Source organism: Martes martes, assembly GCF_963455335.1.
Source record: "Martes martes genome assembly, chromosome: 7".
Lineage (NCBI taxonomy): Eukaryota > Metazoa > Chordata > Mammalia > Carnivora > Mustelidae > Martes > Martes martes.
In genome coordinates this window covers 113,411,863-113,435,103 of record NC_137894.1, presented here as the reverse complement: position 1 = coordinate 113,435,103, position 23,241 = coordinate 113,411,863, and the positions used below count along the sequence as shown (strand labels likewise).

The 23,241-nt window shown below is 42.0% G+C and overlaps 1 protein-coding gene across 2 annotated transcripts in view; it reads right to left on the bottom strand.

Annotated features, from left to right (window-relative positions):
- Window positions 1–23,241, bottom strand: part of EXD2 (exonuclease 3'-5' domain containing 2) — a 55,268-nt gene that overhangs the window by 4,974 nt on the left and 27,053 nt on the right. Inside the window, exons 4-9 of one of the 2 annotated variants that reach the window (XM_080809123.1) lie at window positions 20,026–20,152; window positions 12,514–12,845; window positions 11,378–11,484; window positions 10,999–11,134; window positions 5,819–6,175; window positions 2,579–2,836 (exon numbers count right to left, since the gene is read on the bottom strand). In XM_080809123.1, coding sequence (XP_080665249.1) covers window positions 2,620–2,836; window positions 5,819–6,175; window positions 10,999–11,134; window positions 11,378–11,484; window positions 12,514–12,845; window positions 20,026–20,152 — 1,276 coding nt within the window. In that variant the 3' untranslated portion in view covers window positions 2,579–2,619. Of the gene's footprint in view, window positions 1–1,366; window positions 2,837–5,818; window positions 6,176–10,998; window positions 11,135–11,377; window positions 11,485–12,513; window positions 12,846–20,025; window positions 20,153–23,241 lie in introns of those variants that run through there. The other variant, XM_080809122.1, reaches the window with a different exon arrangement.

Genomic DNA, 23,241 nt, shown 5'->3' with positions numbered 1-23,241 from the left:
AGGTGATATCAATTGGTACTCACTCCAGAAATGTGAGACCCCTCTGCCCCATCCAATTGCTAGGATTCTATCCTAAGTAAATAATCAGATATAGTCAAAGATTTATACAAAAGACAGTTCAACACAGTATCACTGACATTAACAAAGGAGCCGAAACAACCAAAATTTCAACAGTGTGGGAATGGACAACTGAAGTATGGAAGAGCCACTAGGAATCTACTTTCAAAGATAAGGGGCACAGGAAATTAATTACTTGTGGTACCACATTAAGTGAGGGGTAAAAAATAGGATGTCACGGTCTATATATACATGACTCTGAATTCTGTTTGTATTTCATACATTTTTAAATAGTGAAAGGAAATTTGTGGACATCCCAGCAAAGGTTAGCTCTTTTCTAGATAGAGGGAAGATGGATGATTTTTTATTCCTTCTTTAGACTCATTTCTGATGAACATACACTGCAATAAATACTTCTTTTATATTATGCCTGCCCTAAAATATCTCATTCGAGGTCACCATTGTCAGTCTTCAGGAAAGGGTGCTAAGGGCTGACTCAAGAGAATGAAGAGTCAAATCCACACAGTAACTTCTGAGAAGGGTGAGAAATCTTATGTGCCAGTCCAGCCTCCTTCTCTACGGTGGCTGCTGGCTCTGGGCTTTGCACACAGCTCTGCTGGAGAATCCATTCCTTCTTCCCACAGCAACTACCGCACCTAAATAACCTCATGTTTCTCCCCTCTTAGCATGAGGATCACAAGGAAGGAAAATGAAAGCACCCTACTCCCTGTTTCAGAGGAAGTTTTTCTGGTAACCCTATCCAAATGGCCCAAAATCAGCTACACAGATTTGGAAACATAAGTCATCAGTTATGTTCAGGAACCATATATAAAAGCCCTATTTCTCAAGACTGACTATAAAACAGAATCTGTGAGTGCCACCTTGTGGCAAGCCTGACCACTCTAATGACCACCCGTCACGCCCCATGGTTCACCTCTGGACTCCAGCGCATGGGGTCCAGCCACTGAACACATGGCCCACAATGACCTACCCCACTGAACATACAGTCCCGGAAGAGGCTGGTATTGTTCATCTTCAAGGATCTCTAGTTTAGAGCCCAGACATGCCTATTTTGGGGCAAGAGGGCATGAAGCGGCGGACGAACAAAACGCACACCCGTTTTGTTCGCTGACGAGCTGAGGCTGCGCTGTGCGTGGTACGTCCATGTGCACGCTGTGCGTGGTGTACCTGTGTACGTGTCATGCTTCTGCCTCACGGCAGGGACGTCAGGGGTGAATATCTTCTCCCCCAAAATATTTACCGATTTTACAAAGCTGAGAAGAAAAAAAGTTTTACATTTACAGTCAGTGAGCTTTGTGCTTAGAAGTTTTATTTATCAGTGTTAGAGTAACCATCACCAACTTGGGCACAATTTCAAAACAGCTCCTGTTGGATTCTGGCCATAAAATTACTAAGTTTGTTACGATCTTGTCAAGTAAAAAAACTCTCCTCATACTTTAGAAAAACTGCTAATCACTAATAATTTATGCTCAAAGTGGTGGCTTCACGTAAAGAGATGAAACACCACTGTTCTGAACATCTAAGTATATGAATTAATCTCAGAGTCCCACGTGTGAGAGCGGGTAGAGAAATCCTCGCAATGCAACCCGACCAAAGGACTCCAAGAGAGAATTAAGTGTTGAAGAGAGGTCAGTATTACCTCTCTTCAACGGAATCGGAAGGAACACAGAACATGGAAGGGACTTAACATTGATTCTGAGAGTAGAGAATCTTCCTCTCAGAAGGGGATTCAGCTAGAAAACCTTGCAGTTCTGGACAGGAGGATTGCAATGAATAGACAACAAACAGCATGAAAGGGAAAGCGAAGCAAATATCAAAGTTCTCTTGAGAGATGATGCTTGTACCTCTTTCTGCCCCACCCAGTTAGAAGGCCTATTTCCAGAAAAGGATTTCCTCCAGTGTTAGGGTGGAAGCATATGGCAGGAAGTCGCTGCTTTGGTCCTGGCTGTGTAAAGGGGAGCATCCTCAAGTATGGAAATAAACCGAAGTGACCTAGATGGGATGGATCTCAACCAGGTGAGCTGTGGGAGAGCATGAAGTTAAAGAACTTATAATTATGAGCTTGAACTGGGGAAATGAATCTGACTCCTTGTTCACCTCTCCAACCTCTGCAAGAATTTCTCCTGTCCTAACCCAATGGGATTAAAATACTTGACTGCCCCTGTTTGAGAAAAAACAACATACTGGGCAGGGAAGAAATGTATTAAAAACCTGAGCGTCTTGACAAGTCACTTCAGGGGAGAATCCTTCATCTGCTGTCTGCGCACAGGAAGCAAAAGAAGGAAAGTAAAATAAAGGCCAAGGCCCTTTTGTCCACAAAAAATAAGAGGGAAGCAAAAGGAATTCTCACCCTGCCCAAGTAAAATCCAAAACCGTAAGCTCCCCTTGAAGCAATAGCCCACCTCCACCAGAAGCATCCTGGGATTGGCATGGGTTAGCATTCCAAGTTGTGACACTAGGCTCTGACAATTAATGACACAGGAAGAGGTGACTTTCCCACCTTGGCTCAGCTTCCCAGCCATCCTGGGAGGAGAGCAGCTCTCACGACAGCTTGATGGGAAGGTCTTCCCCATATTTCCGGAGCAGCTTCTGATGGTTGTGGTCCACTGACCACTGCTGGGGCAGGTGCCTGGGCTGCATGGAGTCCAGGAAGTGCTGACGCCAGCGGCTCTCCAGCTGCATGAGGGAGCGCAGCCCGCCCTGGCTGTGGCACTGCACCACCTTCAGCCCATGAGGAATGTAGTTTTCGTTGGAAATCCTGGCAAGACACAAAGCACAAGGGTCTGAGGAAGACAAGCACAGTACGGTGTCGCAGACGGCTCCAAATGCTGTGGGCCAGGGGCTGCCACAACGGTAGATCTGAAGGTTGCTGGACTTCTAAAGGTTGATTATTTTAATGCTTTTTAAAGATTTTTATTTATTTATTTGAGAGAGAGCACGTGAGCACGAGCAGGGTGTGGGGTGGCAGAGGCAAAGGGAAAAGCAGATTCCCCGCTGACTGGGGCTCAATCCCAGGACCCTGGGGTCATAATCTGAGACAAAGGCAGATGCTTAACTGAGCCACCCTGGCGCCCCCTACTTTAATGTTTTAAAAGCATCTTTCCTACAACTGCCATTTTAAGAAGTTCTTTGGACATACTGCACACAATCTGACAGAAGGTATTTGGGGATTCTGAGCTATATTTGTGGGGAGGCCACTGCCGGAAGCTCAGCTCCCACTACAGGAGCCGCACTGTCTGGCTGACAATGAGTGAAGAACGTTGGTCTTGTATTTACTCCGGGGTTACTCAGGTACCAGCTTGTCCTTCTCAACCATACTCAGTATTTATATGGGGCTGCTAAATCACCTGCGTGTTCTTATGTTTCAAATGCTGGAATACCTACATGTAAAAATGCAAGGTGGGACGTTTCTTTAGTGCCTCCTTTCTCACAGGAAGAGTGCCGAACTGTACAGCATAGGCAGTAGTCAGTGGTGTTGTAATAGCATTCTACGGTGACAGATGGGAGCGCCACTTGTGGTGGGCACAGCATAACACGTAAACTTGTTGAATCACTGTTGTACACCTGAAACTAATATAACACTGTGCATCGTGTGTCACAATGTTGTGTCAGCTATGCTTCAATTTTTAAAAAATTGAAATTAAAAAAAGATGGGGGCGCCTGGTTGACTCAGTCAGTAGGACATATGACTCTTGATCACATGGTCATGAGATGGAGCTCCACGTTGGGCTGAGAGATTACTTAAAAAAAGTCAACAAATAAAAATCTTGGGGCACACAGCTGGTTCTGTCAGTGGAAATGCAGCTCTTGATCTTGGGGTCGTAGTTCAGACCCCATGTTGGGTATAGAGATTACCCAAAGTCTTTAAAAAAAAAAAAAGCCAAACCATATCCAAGAGAGATGTGTTTTGGTCCCATGAAATACTCAGTTGTGCAGCTGGTGCTGTTTAATGGGAAGATAAATCCTTGCCCTCTTCCTAACTAAGCAGAGAGGCCTTAAAAAGTCCTCGGATGTCCTGCAAACAGTGCTTTCACCTCCTGTGAGTAACAACTACTTTTCCGGAGAAACCCCCTACCCACCCCATGGACTCAGTTCCCCTCCTTGCATTCATACCCCACTCTCATTCCTCCCTCCCAACACTCCCTCCCCATTCCAGCAGTACCAGTGCCCTCCGGAAATCTGCAGCCGCCTTACTGGTTAGCTGACAAGTGTCCCTAACTTGCCTATCTTCCCCCAAACAGCTTCTTCTCAGCCCCAGACAGCCAAGACCAGCATCCCTCTATCCAAGTCAGCAAGGTGATTGGTTAGAAAGGTCTGTGACTGAAAGGGGAAGTTTAGTTGTGTTAGCAAATACATCTGGGAATTGGTCGGAGGAACCATTCTCATTAATTTCTCATCGGACCTTGGCAAGTTACTTAACTTTAACCTCAGGGTAGCTAACATAAAAAATAACATCTATGCTACAACCTCACAAAATAGTTAGGAAGAATCAAAATAGGACAAAACTCATTAGTACTGTTTTCTAACTTTGAAAGATTTAAGAAATGCAAGATATAATGCTAGCAGTTACCAGTAAGAAATCTAAATCCTATTTCAAAGGGTTGTTAGAAGAACCAATTAAGACAATTTATAGAAAGTTTATTAACTTGGTTAAATAGAGCAGGATAACTTGGGACACCTGGGTGGCTCATTCAGTTAAGCATCCACCTTCAGCTCATGTCCTGATCTCAGGGTTCTGGGATCAAGTCCCACATCGGGCTCCCTGCTAGGTGGGGAGCCTGCTTCTCCCTCTGCCTGCTGCTCCCCCTGCTTGTGCTCTCTCCCTCTGACAAATAAATAAAATATTAAAAAATATATTTAAATAGATTAAGACACCTACAACCATTTGTTTGATAAATGTTTGCTGCCATCTTTAAGATTCTGGGGTAATGAAACTGAAGTACAGGCAAGCAGCATTGCTCTCACAGTTTTGGGAACTTATCAGTGCAATTCTTTCGGGCTCTAGTACTCCTGGAAAAATGGTAACAGGAAGCAAAACTGGAGCTGGGGGCCCAGAGTTTCTTTCACCTCAGCCCTGCACCCATTCATTTGTCAGGGCCATCGGCTTCTCGTTTAGGAACACTGAATTAAGTCATGAGTTCAACTCCGTACTCATGGGGAAGGAGAGGAAGCAAAGGAAGGAAGGAAAAAAGAGAATAGTATGAATGGTAAGACCAATTCTGGCCAGTATTCTATTCGGTGGGCCAGTACCCTGAATGCAGATGAGACAGCAAACATGAATCCATCGGTCTCAGTTCCCACAGACCTGGATGAGGTAAGGGACGCAAAGCCATGTATATTGTACTCAAAAGCAACTTTAGAGACTTGGGGTTATTTTTTGAGTATTATTTTCATCTCCTCTGCTGACTTTAGGATTTACTTCTGCACAGAATCTCTAAGGCAGAGCTTCACTGCATTTGAACTCATCTGCTCATCATGAAAATGGCTGGACAGAGATGACCCTGAAGGGTCAAGGACAGAAAGTAAGTCTCCTATGGAAAGGAAATTCTCACACCGATTCTTCTATCCCAGTCCCATGGTATTTTAAGCCATTAGACACTCAATGGGGTAACAAGAGGCTATGCTCTGCACCTAAACAGCTCTTGCCCCCTGCCTGGCCAGCATCCCCTCTAAGCAGGTGGAGCTAGTGCCCCCAGGATGTCCCCCAATCGCTTCCCAGACCGGGAACTGTACACTGTACCTTGTCTCCAGGCTGGCAGCCTCCTGAAGCATCTCGTCCGTGACCGTGTCTGTGTTGTAAAACTCTCTGAGCGCCTGCAGCAGTTCCACCTTTCGGTGAGCGGGCAGGCTCTCCGCGTTGAGCAGGGCCCTGGCCCCAGACCGTACCTGCCGGCGCTCAGGATCTTCCAGCAGGCGCAGCCCCTCCTCAGAGCCGATGGGGGCCTGGAACTCCCTGGCCAGCTGCTGCTTCAGGTGGTTGTCATAGTAGTTAGAGACGGCGTGGCAGGAGGTACAGAGCAGCAGCACGTCATGGGAGTTGTGGTCTTTCATCTCAATGGGGAAGTGCTTCCGGTACTCGTGCGGAATCACGTTCTTCCTGCCAAGCCCACCCAGAGGCAGTGCTCGTTAGCATCGGACACAGAACACAGGTGGAGCTAGCAGGCAGGCTGCTGGGATTCTCATCTGGGCCTAAACAGGATGGAGAAGCCTTGGGCACCACAACCCAACAGAGACTACATGAAGGCAATACTGCCTCTTCCACTCTCGGCCTACCTACCTACCTTAGCCTTAGTTTCCTCTCCCCGAAGAGCAAGTTCATACCACCTGCTAGCATACCACCTCCTGCAAGCAGAGGGTCAAGGCAGAGGGAGGCTAACAACAACCTTTGCAAACACTGTGCTCCCAGAGAGGTAAAGTATCAGAGAAATGAAAAAAAATACTAACGACCTTCAACATCTGGAAAATAACTCTCAAAGCATGTAGCGGGTCCCTCTACTCCTGAAATTTTGGAAGCCTGGTGACTTAAAAAAAAACAATTTTCTCATCTGAGGAACCCTTTACTCAAACTATTTCCAGGCTCATCAAGGCCCATTGTTATTTTCTAAGGAAAACTGAGCTCTCAGGAAAAACTCTTGGCACACAACTATTTGTCTCATTTTGTAAGAGGAGAGTAGGAGAGTGAGTTACTCTACTGAAGGCAGGGAGTAGAGCCAACGTGTGCCTTCAGGTCATCCAAAAACAGGCATACCTCATTTTACTGCACTTTGCAGATACTGCATTTTTTACAAACTGAAAGTCTGTGGCAACTCTGCATCAGGCAAGTCTATTGGCCTCATTTTTTTTTTCCCAACAGCATTTGTTCACTTTGTCTCTCTGTGTCACATTTTGGTACCTTTTCCTTATTATTATATTTTTAAGCAGATGTGTGATCACTGTCCTAGGTGTCACTATAGTAACTGATTTGGGAGGCCATGAACCATGCCCACATAAAACCGAGCACTCAATAGATAAATGTGTGTGTTCTGACTGCCTCACCAACCGGCCATTCCCGTGTCTCTCTCCCTCTCCTCCGGCCTCCTTATTCCTTGAGATGAAATAATATTGCTCTCAGGCCAATCAATAACCTACTACAACGGCCTCTAAGTGCTCAAGTGAAAGGAAGAGTGGCATGTCTCCCACTTCAAATCAAAAGCTAGAAATGATTAGGTTTAGTGAGGAAGGCATGTCAAAAGCCAAGACAGACCAAAAGCTAGGCCTCCTGCTCCAGTTAGCCAAGTTGTGAGTGCACAGGAAAAGTTCTCCAAGGAAATTAAAAGTGTTGCTCCAGCAAACACATAAATGCTGTGCAAACAAAACAGGCTTACTGCTGGTATGGAGAAGGGTTCGTGGTCTGGACAGATCACACCAGCCATACAGTTATCTTAAGCCAAAGCCTAATCCAAGCCAGGCCCAAACTCTCTTCAATTCTGTGAAGGCTGAGATAGGTGAGGAAACTGCAGAAGAAAATTCTGAAGCTAGCTCGGGTTGGTTCAAAAAGTTTAAGGAAAGAAACTATCTCCCTAAACATCAAAGTAAAAGATGAAGCCCCAAGTGCTGATGGAGAAGCTCCAGCGAATTATGCAGAAGATCCAGCTAAGATCATTAATGAAGGTGGCTACATGTAGGAGCAGATTTTCACTGTGGATGAAACAGCCTTCTCTTGCAAGAAGATGCCATCTAGGATTTTCATAGCTAAAGAGAAGTCAAGGGGCGCCTGGTGGCTCAGTGAGTTAAAGCCTCTGCCTCTGGCGCAGGTCATGATCTCAGGGTCCTGGGATCAAGCCCTGCATCGGGCTCTCTGCTCAGCATGGAGTCTGCTTTCTCCTCTCTCTGCCTGCCTCTCTGCCTCCTTGTGATCTCTGCCTGTCAAATAAATAAATAAAATCTTTAAAAAAAAAGAGAGAGACAGAGAGAGAAGTCAGTGCCTGGCTTCAAAACTTCAAAAGCCAGGCTGACTCTCTTGTTTGGGACTAATGCAGCTGGTGACTTTAAGTTGAACCCAGTGCTCATGGACCACTCCCAAAATCCCAGAGCCCTTAGAATTATGCTAAATCTACTCTGCTTGTGCTCTCTAAATGGATGACAGCATATCTGTTTACAGCATGGTTTACTGAATATTTTAAGCCCACTGTTGGGACTACTAATTAGGAAAAAAATTACTTTTCAAATATTACTGCCTGGGCCACCTGGATGCCACAGTCAGTTGAGTGTCTACCTTTGGGTGAGGTCATCATTCCAGGGTTGTGGGACTGAGTCCCACATCAGGCCCCCGGCTGTAGAGAGTTGGCTTGTCCCTCTCCCTGTGGCCCCCAGCCCCTACTCATGCTCTGTGCTTTCTCTCTCCCTCTCTCAAATAAATAAATAAATATTTTAAAGTAAAATAAAACATTACTGCTCATTGAGAGTATATCTGGTTACCCAAGAACTCTGACAGAGATGTACAATGAAATTAATGATCTTTTCAGGTCTGCTAACACAACATCCATTCTGCAGCCATTGATCAAGGAGTAATTTTGATTTTTAAGCCTTATTATTTAAGAAATACTTTTCATAAGGGCTATAGCTACCATAAATAGAGATGCCTCTAATGGATCTTGGCAAAGCAAACTGAAAACCTTCTGGAAAGGATTCACCATTCTAGATGCCATTAAGAATATTCATGATTCATGGGAAGAGGTGAAGTTATCAACATTAATTAACAGGAGTCTCTAGCCCTTATGGAGGACTTTAAGGGGTTTAAGACTTTGGTGGAGGATGTAACTACAGATGTGGTGGAAATAGCAAAAGAACTGGAATTAGAAGTGGAGCCTGCAGGTGGGACTGAATTACTGCAACTGTTTCATCCCACAATAAAACTTACAAGGATGAGGAGTTGCTTCTTGTTGAAGAGCAAAGAAAGAGGTTTCTTGAGATGTGAAGACTACTGAAATGACAACAATGGATTTAAAATATTACATAAACTTAGTTGACTGGACAGTGGTAAAATGTGAGGACTCTCCATTTTGGAAGAAGTTCCACTGTGGGCAAAATGCTATCAAACAACATCACATGCTACAGGGAAATCCTTCATGAAGGAAGGGTTCATCAATACAGCAAACTTCACTGTTGACTTATTTTAAGAAACTGCCGCAGTCTCCACCCTGATCAGTCAGCAGCCATCAATACCATGGCAATGACCTCCCCCAGCAAAAAGATTACGACTCACTGAAAGCTCAGATGGGGTTAGCATTTCTTAGCAATAGAGTATTTTTATTTATTTATTTAAAAAAAAAATAATCTCTATACCCAACATGGGGCTCGAACTCATGACCCCAAGATCAAAAGTCATATCCTCTACTGGCTGAGCCAGCCAGGCACCCCAGCAATAAAGTTTTGTTTTGTTTTGTTTTGTTTTATATAGAGAGTGTGAGGAGGGGGGAAGGGGCAGAGGTAGAGGGAGAGAGAGAGAAGCTCAAGCAGGCTCCATGCTCAGCACAGAGCCTGATGTAGGGCTGGATCTCACGACCTTGAGATCATGACCTGAGCCCAAATCAAGAGTCAGATGCTTAAGCAACTGAGCCAGTCAGGAGCCCAGCAATCAAGTATTCTTTTTTTTTTTTTTAATGTATTTTTATTTATTTATTTGAGAGAGACACAGAGATAGCAAGTGGGGAAGAGAGGGAGAAGCAGGCTCCCTGCTCAGCAGGGAGCCTGACATGGGCCTTGATCCCAGGACCCTGGCATCATGACCCGAGCCAAAGGCAGATTCTTAACCAACTGAGCCACCCAGGCATCCAGCAATAAAGTATTCTTAAATGAAAGTATATACATTGTTTTTTTAGATATAACATTACTGCACAACTAACAGTCTACAGTATAATATAAACATAATTTTTATATGCACTGGGAAAGTCAGAAAATTCATTTGACTCACATTTTTTTAAAAGATTTTATTTATAGGGTGCCTGGGTGGCTCAGTTGTTAAGCGTCTGCCTTCAGCTCAGGTCACAATCCCAGGGTCCTGGGATCAAGCCCCGCATTGGGCTTCTTGCTCAGCAGGAAGCCTGCTTCTCCCTCTCCCACTTCCCTTACTTGTGTTCCTGCTCTGTCCATCTCTGTCAAATAAATAAATAAAATTTAAATAAAAAAAGATTTTATTTATTTATTTATTTTTTTTGGAAAGAGACAGAGCATGAGTGGGTAGGAGCAGAGGGAGAGAGAGAATCTTAAGGAGGCTCCATACCCAACGTGAACCCCAGTGCGGCTTGATCTCATCACCCTGAGATCATGTCCCAAGCTAAAGTCAAGAGTTGGCCATTTAATTGACTGAGCCACCCAGGCGCCCCTAAAGATTTTACTTTTAATTAATCTCGACACCCAACCTGGGCCTTGAACTTACAACCCCAAGATCAAGAGTCGCACACTCCACCAACTAAGCCAGCCAGGCGCCCCTGACTCATTCACTTTATTGCGGTATTTCCTTTATCACGGTGGGCTGGAACCAGACCCACAATATTGTACTCCATGAACAGTATCAAGGCTCAGAAAGTTGTGAGCCACTTATGGGAGGATTGTAAGGACACACAGAGAAAGGCAGCTTCTGAAGGAAACGGGTCTCCAGTCTTTCATGAGCAAAGGGAAACCACTTTCTTTATAGCAAACTGTTACTGAGAAGAGTGTTGCATTCTTGAAACCAAGAACGGGGCTCAAGACAGGCAGGAGAGCACGACAACAGGACCATACAGATGGCAGAGTTCTCAGGAGAACTGAGATGACCCCTATGGACATGTCTCTCAGCCGAAATTGGCAGATTCAACCAAGACCCCTGAGGGCTCCACACGTGGCTACAAAGGCAGCTTCCATCAGAGGCAGACAACCTGGGTGGCTGAACCCCACACTCACCGAATGTACGAATCTTTCTTGCCACAGACTACACACAGGTTCTCTTTAACCATCAAGTAATAGTCTCCTGGAGATTCGGGTCTTCCTGCGGGTTCAAACTGCAACTTGACCACAAAAGGCTCCTCACTCACCAGCTCTGAGAGAAAAGATAAGAGATCAGCATTTGCCCACCTGTCCCTCAGGAAAGAAGCCCCACCTGAAATGTTCTCTGCAGTGTCCTGGCAGAGAGCACGATTTCTGGGTTTTGAATAGCATGTCCCACTTGTCTCTGGTCGTTCTGCCTTCTTCTGTTCCTCCCTGCTCCTTGTCTCTCTCCCCACTCCTGCCAATACCCACATGCACCTAAACGCAGATGCAAGAGGACAGGTGAGTCTCACACCTCCAATGCCTTTGTCCAGGTACCACTGAGCTTTCCTTCGGTCACAAGTGCAGAGGGGCTGTCCGTCAGGAGCATGGAGGAAGCAGTTATCATACAGAGGGGATTTTCTGCAGGGAAAGGAGAGATTAATAAAACTGGAAGCTACCTATGGATCAAGGTAATGGTTGCCTCCCATGTTGTCTTCTGAGTGACTGGCTATTCTCAACACTAGGGTCCAATATTATATTTATGGAAAGAAAACAAATGGGGCAAAAAACCTTGGTTGTTGCTCCATCTTCATGGGGCTAAGAACTAAAAATGAATTCGTTTAGCTAGTTTTTATATTTATGGAACAAGGAGTGAGTTGGGTAGTATATATACAACAGCTCTGTTGTGAAAGCGAACAGGAACAGAGCACCAAGAACACTGCTCTACAGAGTAATCATTGGGTTAAACAAAGTAAATTAAAATTAAAGAACTTCGAGCTAAAGTAATGAGGGCCACATGGGTTTATTTCTGGCTCATACGCAATACTGGCTTCAATTTAATCATCCAATTCCTAAAGGCACTCTGCTACAGGGACCAAACTTCCACTCCAAAGCACTTATTAGTCATCTTTCTGCAACAGAGGCGTTAAGTTGTACAGAAAAACTCTCACTGGTTAGAGAATAATATTGGCTTAGAGCTGGATGCCTTTCTAAATAATCAAATACCAAATGAACAGGAAATCAGATGATGCATTTCTCCTGAAATGTATGAGGCAATTCATGCTATTCATTTTCACAGCTATCCTGAGCAAGCAAGGAGTAATAATTATACTCTCATTTATAACTGGAGAAGTTACAGGGCTCAAGTCATACCAGGATCAGCGACAAAGCTAGGTTAAGCTCTCCTTATGGCCACTCAATTCTAAAAATTAGAAAGTAAAAGAAGGGGAAAAGGAGGAGAACACATAAATAGACCAAAGGTTAGCTCTAAATGTCCTTGAAGGAAAGGAAAAAAAAATTAACCCTTGGGGGGGGGGAAAAATTAATCCCTCGAGCACCTCTCATCCTACCACACAATCTTCTCCCCAGACCTAAGATGAGCCATCATGCCTTTTGCTGGAGGCTGGGCCTCTGCATCTCTCTCTACCAGACAGAGAACAACTCAGTTACCTGGCTGAATAGCCCACCCCCAGGGGCTTTCTTTTATGCTTTCTGGGGTCTTTCCCTTGGTGGTTGCCTGGCGTCATTCCATCTGTCTTAGACTTCTTATTTCTTGGCTTCTGCTGAGCTTCTGCTGCTTCCCCATTAACCTCTTCCCCCAGTCGGCTGAGTCCTTTGCTTCGGAATGGGATGTCTACCATATCCTGGCAATTTTCCAAGACTTTTCTCCAACCCACATGGTCATCGTTTTCGTCTACAGTTGAATTCCTAGAGAAAGGGTATCCAAGAAGATGGAGAAAGAGAGCCACTGAAATCTGGGCATCCCTGGCAGCATAAATCACCTGAAGAGAAAAGTCAGAGATCAGTGGAATCTGGAAGGCATACCAGAGAGAGCAATTTCCAAGTCAGTCACAAAGACACAGACAACCTTCAGGATTCTAATTCAAGATGTACAATACCCGAAGCACTGTGTACTTCTTAAAAACCTTTTATGATGAAATATTTTGCACTATATGAAAGTAAACTGAATAGTAAAATAAATCTTCATGTTTCTTGTCTATGTTTATAACTAAAATAGCTAAAATAATGACTTACTTTGAATATTCAAAAATCCTAACCTATACAAACCAGCAAAGTTTCTTTCTCTTTGTTACCAAACCTGATGAACAGACTTTTCTCAAGTTTGGGTGAGGGCAGTCCCCACAAGTGTGACAACTAGCCATGAAATTCACTTTGGAGGTGGCCATCATCTAGACCACCTGAAAACAAGATTCACTGAGAGGCCTGTGTAATTGCCAATCAGAAACAACCTGCCATACCTATTACTAAGATGTGGAAAACAAACAGGTTTCAAGCATGGGCCTCAAGTCAAAAGTCACAAGGGCTCATTTCCGAAATGAATAAATTTCAGATTATATGGTATAATCTACCATAATAATAACGGTAAGTCATTCTTCCAAACAACTGGTGACAGGAAAGCTGGTCATAAATAAAAGTAGCCAAAACTATCATTAAGAGCTTTTCCCAAAAAAGGGAGTAAAGACTTTAAAATTCCTTTAATTTACCTTTAGTAACCAAGCCTGGTAAATAATACTATTTGGAAGGATTTATTATGTTTTTAGAACAAAACAGGTTTGGATAAAATTTTCCATCTAGACTCAACAATCTATACATCTACCACCCAGCTGTCTCCCACAGGAAAAAACTGTGTTTGAATGTGAAGAGTTTAAATTGCTTCCTAGGGGCACCTGGATGGCTCAGTCAGTTAAGCGTCTGCCTTCAGCTCAGGTCACAATCCCAGGGTCCTGGGATCGAGCCCCACGTTGGGCTCCCTGCTCAGCGGGAACATGCCTCTCCTCCTGCTCATTCTCTCTCTCAAATAAATAAATTTTTCTTTTAAAGTGCTCTTTTAACAAACTGTTTTCAAATGATAACGAAACCAAGGCACTCTCAACAGATGCTGTTGAGACAACTGGATGACTACATGTGAAAGAATGAAGTTGGACCCCTACATTATATCACACACAAAAATGAACTCAAAATGGGTCCTAAACCTAAATGTAAGAGCTAAAACCTAAGACTCGTAAATGAAAACATAGGAGTAAATGTTCATCACCTTGGGGTAGGCAATGATTTCTTGGATACAACACCAAAAGTGTAAGTGATAAGCGAAAAAATAGATTAACTGGGCATCATCAAAATTAAAACCTTTTTTGCTTCAAATGATGACCTCAGTCAAATAAGTGAAAAGACCACCTGAGAATGGAGGAAATATTTACACATTATATACCTAATAAGGGACTAGCATTCAAAATATGTGAAGAACTCTTAGAAGTCAACAATATAAAAACAACTCAATTAAAATATGAACAAAAGGGGCACCTGGGTGGCTCAGTCATTAGGTGTCTGCCTTCGGCTCAGGTCATGATCCTGGGGTCCTGGGATCAAGCCCCACATCAGGCTCCCTGCTCAGCAGGCAGCCTGCTACTCTCCTCCCACTTCCCCTGTTTGTGTTCCCTCTCTCACTGTGTCTCTCTCTGTCAAATAAATAAAATCTTTAAAAATAAAATAAAACATGAGCAAAGGATCTGAATAGATGATTCTCCAAAGAAAATACATAAATAGTCAACAAGCACATGAAAAGATGTTCAGCATCATTAGCCACTAGGTTAACGTAAATCAAAACCACAATGAAATACTATTTCATAGTTACTAGGATGGCTCTAATCAAAAAGATAGACAATAACAAGAGTTGGTGAGGATGTGGAAAATTCAAACCTTCATATATTATTGGTAAGAATATAAAATGGCGCAGCTACTTTGCAAAACAGCCTGGCTGTTCCTTAAACAGTTAAACATAAAGGTTATGACTCAGAAATTCCACTCCTAGGTATATATTCAAGATAAGTAAAAACATATGACATATGTCCACATAAAATTTTATACACAAATATTCATAGTGGCATTTTTCATAACAGCCAAAAAATGAAAGCCATCCAAATCTCCACCAATTGATGAATGGATAAATAAAATGTAGTATATCCATACAATGGACTATTGCATAGCAATAAAAAGAAATGAACTACCAGTAAATGTTATAACATGAATGAACCACAAAAACACGCAAAATTAAGAAGCCAATCACAAAAGACCATATATTGTATGGTTCCATTTATATGAAATGTCCAAAATAGACAAATCTATAAAGACAAAACGTAGATTAGTGATTGCCTAGTGTTAAGGTGTTGTGGCAGGGGGTGGGAAGTGACTGTAGGATGGGGAGTGACTGCTAATCACTACAGAGTTTCTTTTTGGGGTGATAAAAATGTTCTAAAATTAGATAGTGGTGATGACTGCACAACTCTATAAAAATACTAAAATCCATTGATTTGTACACTTTTTTTTTTTTTTAAGTGGGCTCCATGTCCAAATGAGGTTTGAACTCAGGACCCTGTGATCAAGAGTCACATGCTCTACAGACTGGGCCAGCCAGGTACCCTGATCTGTGTACTTTAAATGTCTGAATGTTATTGTATGTAAGTGATACCTCAATAAAACTGCTAAAAGAAACAAACCAACCAACCAAGGCACAAAGAAGTGACTTACTCCTAGTCACAGAAAGTCAGAAATAGCTGCAGAAAACAAATTCAGAGAATTTGACTCCCCAAACTCTCTTACAGGATAATGTTAACCTGAAGATACCAGCTAAATCTTTCCAATAACAACATTTTGGAAGGATGAACAAGTGGTGACCAACTCAGCAAATAAGAGAAGGCTAAAATCTAGGCCTATGGGGGTGGTAAGCCAAAAATCCAAGAATCAAGTCAATTTGAGCCACAGAGAATGGCAAAGCATTAGGAATGGGAAACACCAGGTGCTTCTGTGAAAGTAAGTACAAGCCGGGGTGAAAACAAGAAGATAAGGTGAAAGCTTCCATAAAGAACACTTAGGACTCTAGACCCTCTCCTTTATACCCCAGGGGTGGCAATGACTCCTTCTCTAACCCCAGAAGAGCAAAAGTTTAAGTCATATAATGGCTGACTCACAGAGGATCTGAATCTAGTAACACCAGGCCTGGCACAGGGTGGGGGCAAAGTGTCACCTGGAAAAGGGATTATGGGAAAGTGTACATATGGCTTGGTGAAACTACCAACACCTTTCCCCACTCAGCAACCAGAATATAAGCAGAGGGGCTTATACCTCTTGGGCAGAAGACTAGATGATTCATCTCTGGAGAAACTGAGTAGCCTGAGGAAAAAAGAGTTTCAGTTACTGACATGTGACTGTAATCTATAGGTATTGATAATAACGCCCAGTGGTCCAAAAGCCCTGGCTCTATTTGCTATGTTCTCAACCCATTTCTGAAAATTCAAATTTAAACATGATTTTCTATATTTTCTAAAATCTCATTAAGCATTATGTTTATAATTAGAATGAAATAAACAATAAACATTATCAAAATAAAGAATGAACAGGGGCACCTGGATGGCTCAGTAGGAAGAACGTGCAATCCTTGATCTTGGGATTGCGAGTTCTAGTTGCATGCCGGGTGTAGAGGTTACTAAAGAAAATAAATAAACTTAAAAAATTAAAAAAAAAAAAAAGAATGAGTAAGAGTCTTTAGGAATTCTGAATTCTCACAATAATAAGGATCACAAATCTGGCTTTAAGATTGGTAGCAATTACCTTTTCCTCCCCAACTTTTTATTTTAAGAGTTTTCAAACCCACAGAAAAAGTTAAAAGAAGCATAATGCCAACTGACATTCACAATCGTCAATATTTGCTTTATCACTTTATAATATGGACACCACACACTTTTTTTTGCCTGAACACATTTCAAAATTAAGTTGCAGCTATTATGATACTTCATCTCTAAATGCGTCAGCGTGTACTTCTTAAGAACAAGGACATTCTTCTACATGACCTCATGATTACCACACCCAAGAGCTTTAAAAGTGACAAAGTACAATGATACACAGTTCTATTCGAATGTCTCCAATTGTTCCACACATGTCTTTTCAGATGGTGCAAGATTCTGGATTTTTAGTAAACTTCTAGAACTGCACAACCGATCACCACAAGCAATGTTAGAAAAACTTCCTTCACCTCAAAAAGAAACCTAATACCCTGTAGCAGTCATCCTCGACGTCTCTCAGCCCTAGGCAACCATTAATTTATGTTGTCTCTATAGATTTATATATTCTGAACATTTCATAAAAATAGAATCTGATGTGATATTTTCCAACTGGCTTTTTTTCACTTAGCATAATCTTTCCAAGATGCATCCATACATGTACCATGTGTCCTTTGCATTTCTGAAAAATGCAGAAAGTGCATTTTTACTTATTCATTCAATAGTTGAATGAATTTTACTTATTCATTCAATAGTTGATGAGCCCAATCAACTTTTTAAGGTGTCTTTAAATATGAATGGACAGCCAAGGATCTAAACATTTAAGAAAAATATTTCATGTGAACGACAAAGACCAAATCAAACATTTCAAATAAGGAACTCAGAGGAAAATGAAGCAATACAGGAAGAAGAAAACCTCAGAAATCTTTAATACTCAAAGATAACAGAAGATACTGTACCTCTTATACAAAAACAAAGTTATTTTAAAAGCGAATATTCAGAGGAGACCAAGAATCTCTTATAACTTACAATTATGATAGGAATAATTAAAAATTCAATAGAAATGTTAGAGGACAAACTTGGGGAAATTTCCCAGAAGGTAAAACAAAAAACACAAAGAGAGAAAATATTTTTCCTAGGAAATCAGAGAATCAATTCAAGGGGGTCCAACATCTAAATAATATGAGTTCTAAAAACAAAAAGGAGGGAAATTTTCAAAGAAATATTATGAGAATAATTCTCTTAACTGAAAGATAGACTGAAAGGGTCCACTGGCTTCTAATACTAAAATGGAAGATAGCCCACACTAATGTATACCATCATGAATTTTAAGAACGAAGAATAAAGTGAAGATTCTCCAGAAAGAAAAACAAGTGACATGCTCAGTATCAATACTGGAAGCTCTAAGACAGGGAACATTACCTTTGAAGTTCTGAAGGGAAAATGATTTCCACCCTAAACAGCCGTACTCAGCAAAAATATCAGTTCACAGACAGGCAAGCCAATATCTTTTCAGACATGGAGGGTGTCACAAATGAACTACCTATGCTCCCTCTCTTAATGTACTCCAAGACAAGGAAGGGAAAAGACATGGAATTTGCAAGACAGAGGATCTACTCCAGAAGAAAGGTGAAAGGACTCCCTAGGCTGATGGTAAATGCAGATTCCAGGGTCAGAGCTGGGCAGCAGCTCTGGAAGCAGGATGACGAAGGACTCTGTCTGGAAGGGAGGGCTCCAAGGGAAAACAAAAGGAGTAAGTCACCTCACGTGTCTGAATCGGCCAAGAAAAGATACAGGGTTCCATTAAAGAGTCTGGGCTTGAAACAGTTCATAGGTAGATAGAAAACAAAGCAAACAGCTTTTTGGCCACCAATCTGCTTTGTGTGGCTCTTGCCATGTCTTCTCACAAGACTTTCAGAAATAAGTGATTCCCGGCCAAGAAACAAAAGCAGAATTGTCCCATTCCCCAGTGGATTTGGGTGAAAACTGGTAATAAAATCAGGTACAACTCCAAGAGGAGGCACTGAAGAAGAACCACGCTGGGTCTAGAAGGCGTCACACATCATGAGGTGGCACATCTAGTTGGCACCACATAATTAATTAAGCTGCATGAAGACCACATGTTCTATCCTGTCATGGCTGACAGATGTTTTATCAGGGAAATGATTTTTCTCTGTTATTATGCCTCTGCACAGGAAGGCTGGTTCAGTAACAAATGTGAGAGCTTTCAGATCTACGGCTACTGGGCTTCTGATTTGTGAAGTACTGAATTCCCCCTCCTGTCAGTTCACACACAGCACTGTCCTACAGAACTTTCTACAGTGACAGAAATACTCCCTTGACAACCAAGTATGTAAAATGTGGCTGGGGGCGGGGGGCGGCGCCTGGGTGGCTCAGTGGGTTAAAGCTTCTGCCTTCGCTTGGGTTATGGTCCCAGGGTCCTGGGATCGAGCCCCGCATCAGGCTCTCTGCTCAGCGGGGTGCCTGCTTCCCCCTCTCTCTCTGCCTGCCTCTCTGCCTACTTGTGATCTGTCAAATAAATAAATAAAATCTTAAAAAAAAAATGTGGCTAGGGGCGCCTGGGTGGCTAGTTCCTTAAGTCTGACTTAGGCTCAAGTTATGATCTCAGGAGTCTTGGGATCAGGGTCCCCAGTGAGCAGGGTGTCTCCTTGTCCCTTGCCCCACCCCCTACTTGTGCTCTCTCTTTCTCAAATAAATAAATAAAATCTTCAAAAAGAAAAAAAGAAAGCAAACAAAGTACAAATTATTACTCACAGGAAAACAAAAAGCTACATAAGAAAAAAACTGTAGCTTCCTATGTGGCTCAGCTATAAATAATATCAATATAAGTAGATACTAATCTGATAAAAATGATGATTTACCTATATTGGGAAGATATGGAAGGGAAAAAGTATTTGGGGACAGAGGAATTACAAGAGTACTAAATCTTATCTTCCACTGTAAGAAGTCAAAAGATAATATGAAAAATAATAAAGAGTAATATATGCATGTAATTTAAAAATATAATGGTAATTACCAGGAAGAAATGAATTGGTTACCACTGAGTGGGAGGAAGACAGGGAACCACTGTTTCTTATAATAAGTCTTATGACACTCTGGTTTTCTAATTATGCGTTTGTGTTCATAATAAAAAATTACATTTTCTGAAATGCCTGGCATATAGTAAATGCTCAAAAATATAAAACACAATAGGGACTCTTACTCTGTTACTTAAGTACCATTTATAAGCCACAGACCAGTTATCTTCAGTGAGTCTCTTCTCAGGTATTTCCACCCAATACTTATATTTGAAGATTACAATTACAAGAACAACTATACTTCACAAGCAATGGCTCTTCCATTCTTCAACTACTCTGACAAGAAGTACCTGGTCCTCAGTAAGATTCTCGGCATCCCAGTTGCTGCAACGAAGCAGGAGGGACTTGTCAAGCGGAAAGTTCAAAACCGTCTCAGCAAGTGATTTCAGGCTTAGCCCATTACAGAGCAAATTGTTTCTGCAAGAAATAAGTAAGTTGTGTATCAAAAATGGGCAAAAGAAGAACAGGCAAATTGAAAAAGACATTTAAATGGCCAATACGGGGCGCCTGGGTGGCTCAGTGGGTTGAGCCTCTGACTTTGGCTCAGGTCATGATCTCAGTGTCCTAGGATGGAGCCCCACGTTGGGCTCTCTGCTCAGCGGGGAGCCTGCTCCCCACCCCCCCGCCTGTCTCTCTGCCTACTTGTGATTTCTGTCAAATAAATAAATAAAAATCTTTAAAAATATATATATATAAATAAATAAATGGCCAATACACAGACGGCAGACACTCAAACTCATTAGACCTCAAACAAAATAAAATAAAAATTATAAATTTATCAGACTGCAGATTTAAAAAAATAACTACATCTACTATTGTTGGAGCATGAAGAATCAGTCTAATCTAAAATTCATGAACTGTCCATTTTTACAAGCTTTACGGAAAATAGTTTAACAATAAAGGGCTTTCAAAAATTTGAACATGAAAATTCTCTGATTCAAGAATTCCACTTCTAGGAATTTATCCTATGGACAAATGTGCATAAGATGATCTTCACTGCAGCACCATTTATAGGAGCAAAGAATTGAAAACAACCTAAATGCCCATCAACAAAAGGCTGGTTAAATATCTCTGCAATTAAACTCCATACAGCTATTAAAAATAAGGATGTGGATGGGGGCGCCTGGGTGGCTGAGTCAGTTAAGCATCTGACTCTTGGTTTTGGCTCGGGTCATGATCTCATGAGTCCTGGGATGGAGCCCTACACTGCCAATGCCCTGCTCAGCGGGCAGTCCACATGCTGATTCTCTCCCTCTGCCCCTGCCCCCCACTCACGTGAGTGCTCCCTCTTTCTCTCTCTCCAATAAATAAATAAATCTTTAAAAAAAATAATAAGGATGTAGATCTATACTGATATGAAAAGATGTCCATGACATATTCGTTAAGTAATGACATATGACATATGACATAATGACATATTCGTTAAGAAACTGTGGGAGAAAACATGTTATGGTCCCTTTATGTTAATATATATACCACGTTCCAGATGTATGTGTGTGAATCTAGGTATGAGAGAGACAAAGCACAGAGATAACTAGAAAGATATCAATCATATGTTCGTGATATTACCTCTGGGTATGGGACTTATGGTGATTATCTACCTTCTTTACACGTTTCTATATTTGCATTGGCTAGTATTCATGTAATTACTTTTCAAATTTGAAAAAATGGTAATGGCATTTTCATTGAGCAGGTGAAGGTACAAAAAAACCCAAATAATCTTTCTGTCCTTCAAATACTTTCTGATTAAAATAGCTGCAGGGTGGCGGAAAAAAATAATTTGTCCAAGGTTTGGAGATTCCAAACAAGAAATAAATGTGAAATTAGGAACACATTGGTCTACACAAGTGGTGCTAACTTCCTGGCTACCAAGTGAGAGACTAGAAGTTTTAGAGCAGGAGGCTTGGAGGTGGGTGTTCACATCAGGGTTACGGTAAGCAGGACTCCCTCAGGTACCGTAGGAAATGAAATCATTATAATGATGAAGAAAAGGAAGTCTTTTCCTACAAAAACCAGCAGTAATTCATGGATTTCATTACCCCCAAAAGGCAGCACTGACTAAAAAGTAGAAACAGGTCCAGACATACTTAGGGAAAAATACATAATGTCTTGGTTCGATTAAGCGAAAATTAAGGCTTTGGGAGACATAAAATCTCTTTTGTTTTGTTGGAAACTATAAAAGTAATGAATGCTTATTATTAAAAGTACAGACAACAGAAAAGCATCACAGGTGGAAAGTAAAAGCCTATCACCCATACTTCCACTCCTTGGGAATATTGACTCTCACAGTAGGCTGTGGCCGCTCCAGACCTTTTCTATGCACAGACAGATGGTTAAACAGAGGAGGAGATAACATGTTTTTGGCATTTGTTCTGTTTTTTGCTCTACAACTTGCTTTATTACTTAATATATCAGAGACTTCCATCCATGATGATAAGTATAAATGTACTTATTTCATTCTTCTTAATAGCTGTGTAATTTTTCAAGCATGGCTATTCCATAATTCTTTAAATCATTACCCCCGGTGAAGGACAGTACTTAATTTTTAAGCTACTTTATTCCATTTGGGTCATTAGTCCTTTTTTAAACGTCATCTATGGAAAGGTTGTGCATTTCTTGAGGATTAATTAAAGACAAGAGGCCATCTTTGCCATTTCAGATTTTCACTAGGAAAGATTCCAAAGTCATATACAACAATCCCTACAGTAAATCATCTCTGATTAACATTTAACACGAAAGATAAAGAGTGAGAGCTGAACACAGCAGTACACTGCACTGTCTCTGTGGGACACACTCAAAGTGCTTCACGTAGTTTAACTCTCGAGATCCTCACACCAGTCCTGGGAGGTGAGAACCTAATTATTGCTGCAGACGGAAGTGAGGAACAGCCGCTGCACAGCCCAGTCCAGGGTCAACTCTTAGCTCCTATACCCACCGCCTCTAACAGCAGAGAGGGACAGGGACATCTCCAGGGAAGCAGTGCCTTGGGAGGGTGGAGCAGAGGGAGGCCTGGCGAGAGGTGGTTGCTGGGGTGACACTCCAAATACTTTGACAGATTTAAAATCCTTTACAGTAAGTAATGTCGATGTATTTCTTGAAAACTTGATGCTTACAAGAGTTGTATTTACATAAGCCAAACTACTAAGCTAAAATAAAATTCCATTTTATACTAAAAAAATGACAAGATGAGATTTTAATCAGGCCTTCTCTTACTTTATCAAATCCTCCGAACTTTCAATGTCTGGCATTTGAGACAGTGAGAGAGGCTACCTCACTCCACTTTATTAAAATGAGGACACCCACCCACGCACACACTCAAGCATATGAAGGTCACTGCCAATCCCTGAAAAACAAGTTAGAATAGAATTTCCATAAGAATAGAATTAGTTTGCCACTGCTTTTAGCCTAAAGCAGGGTTTGCAAACTCCAATGTCTATCCGGAGGAGTTGTGGTTACAATGGATGGCAGAGGTGAGGACTGTGGCGATTAAACAGAGCATGGGCATC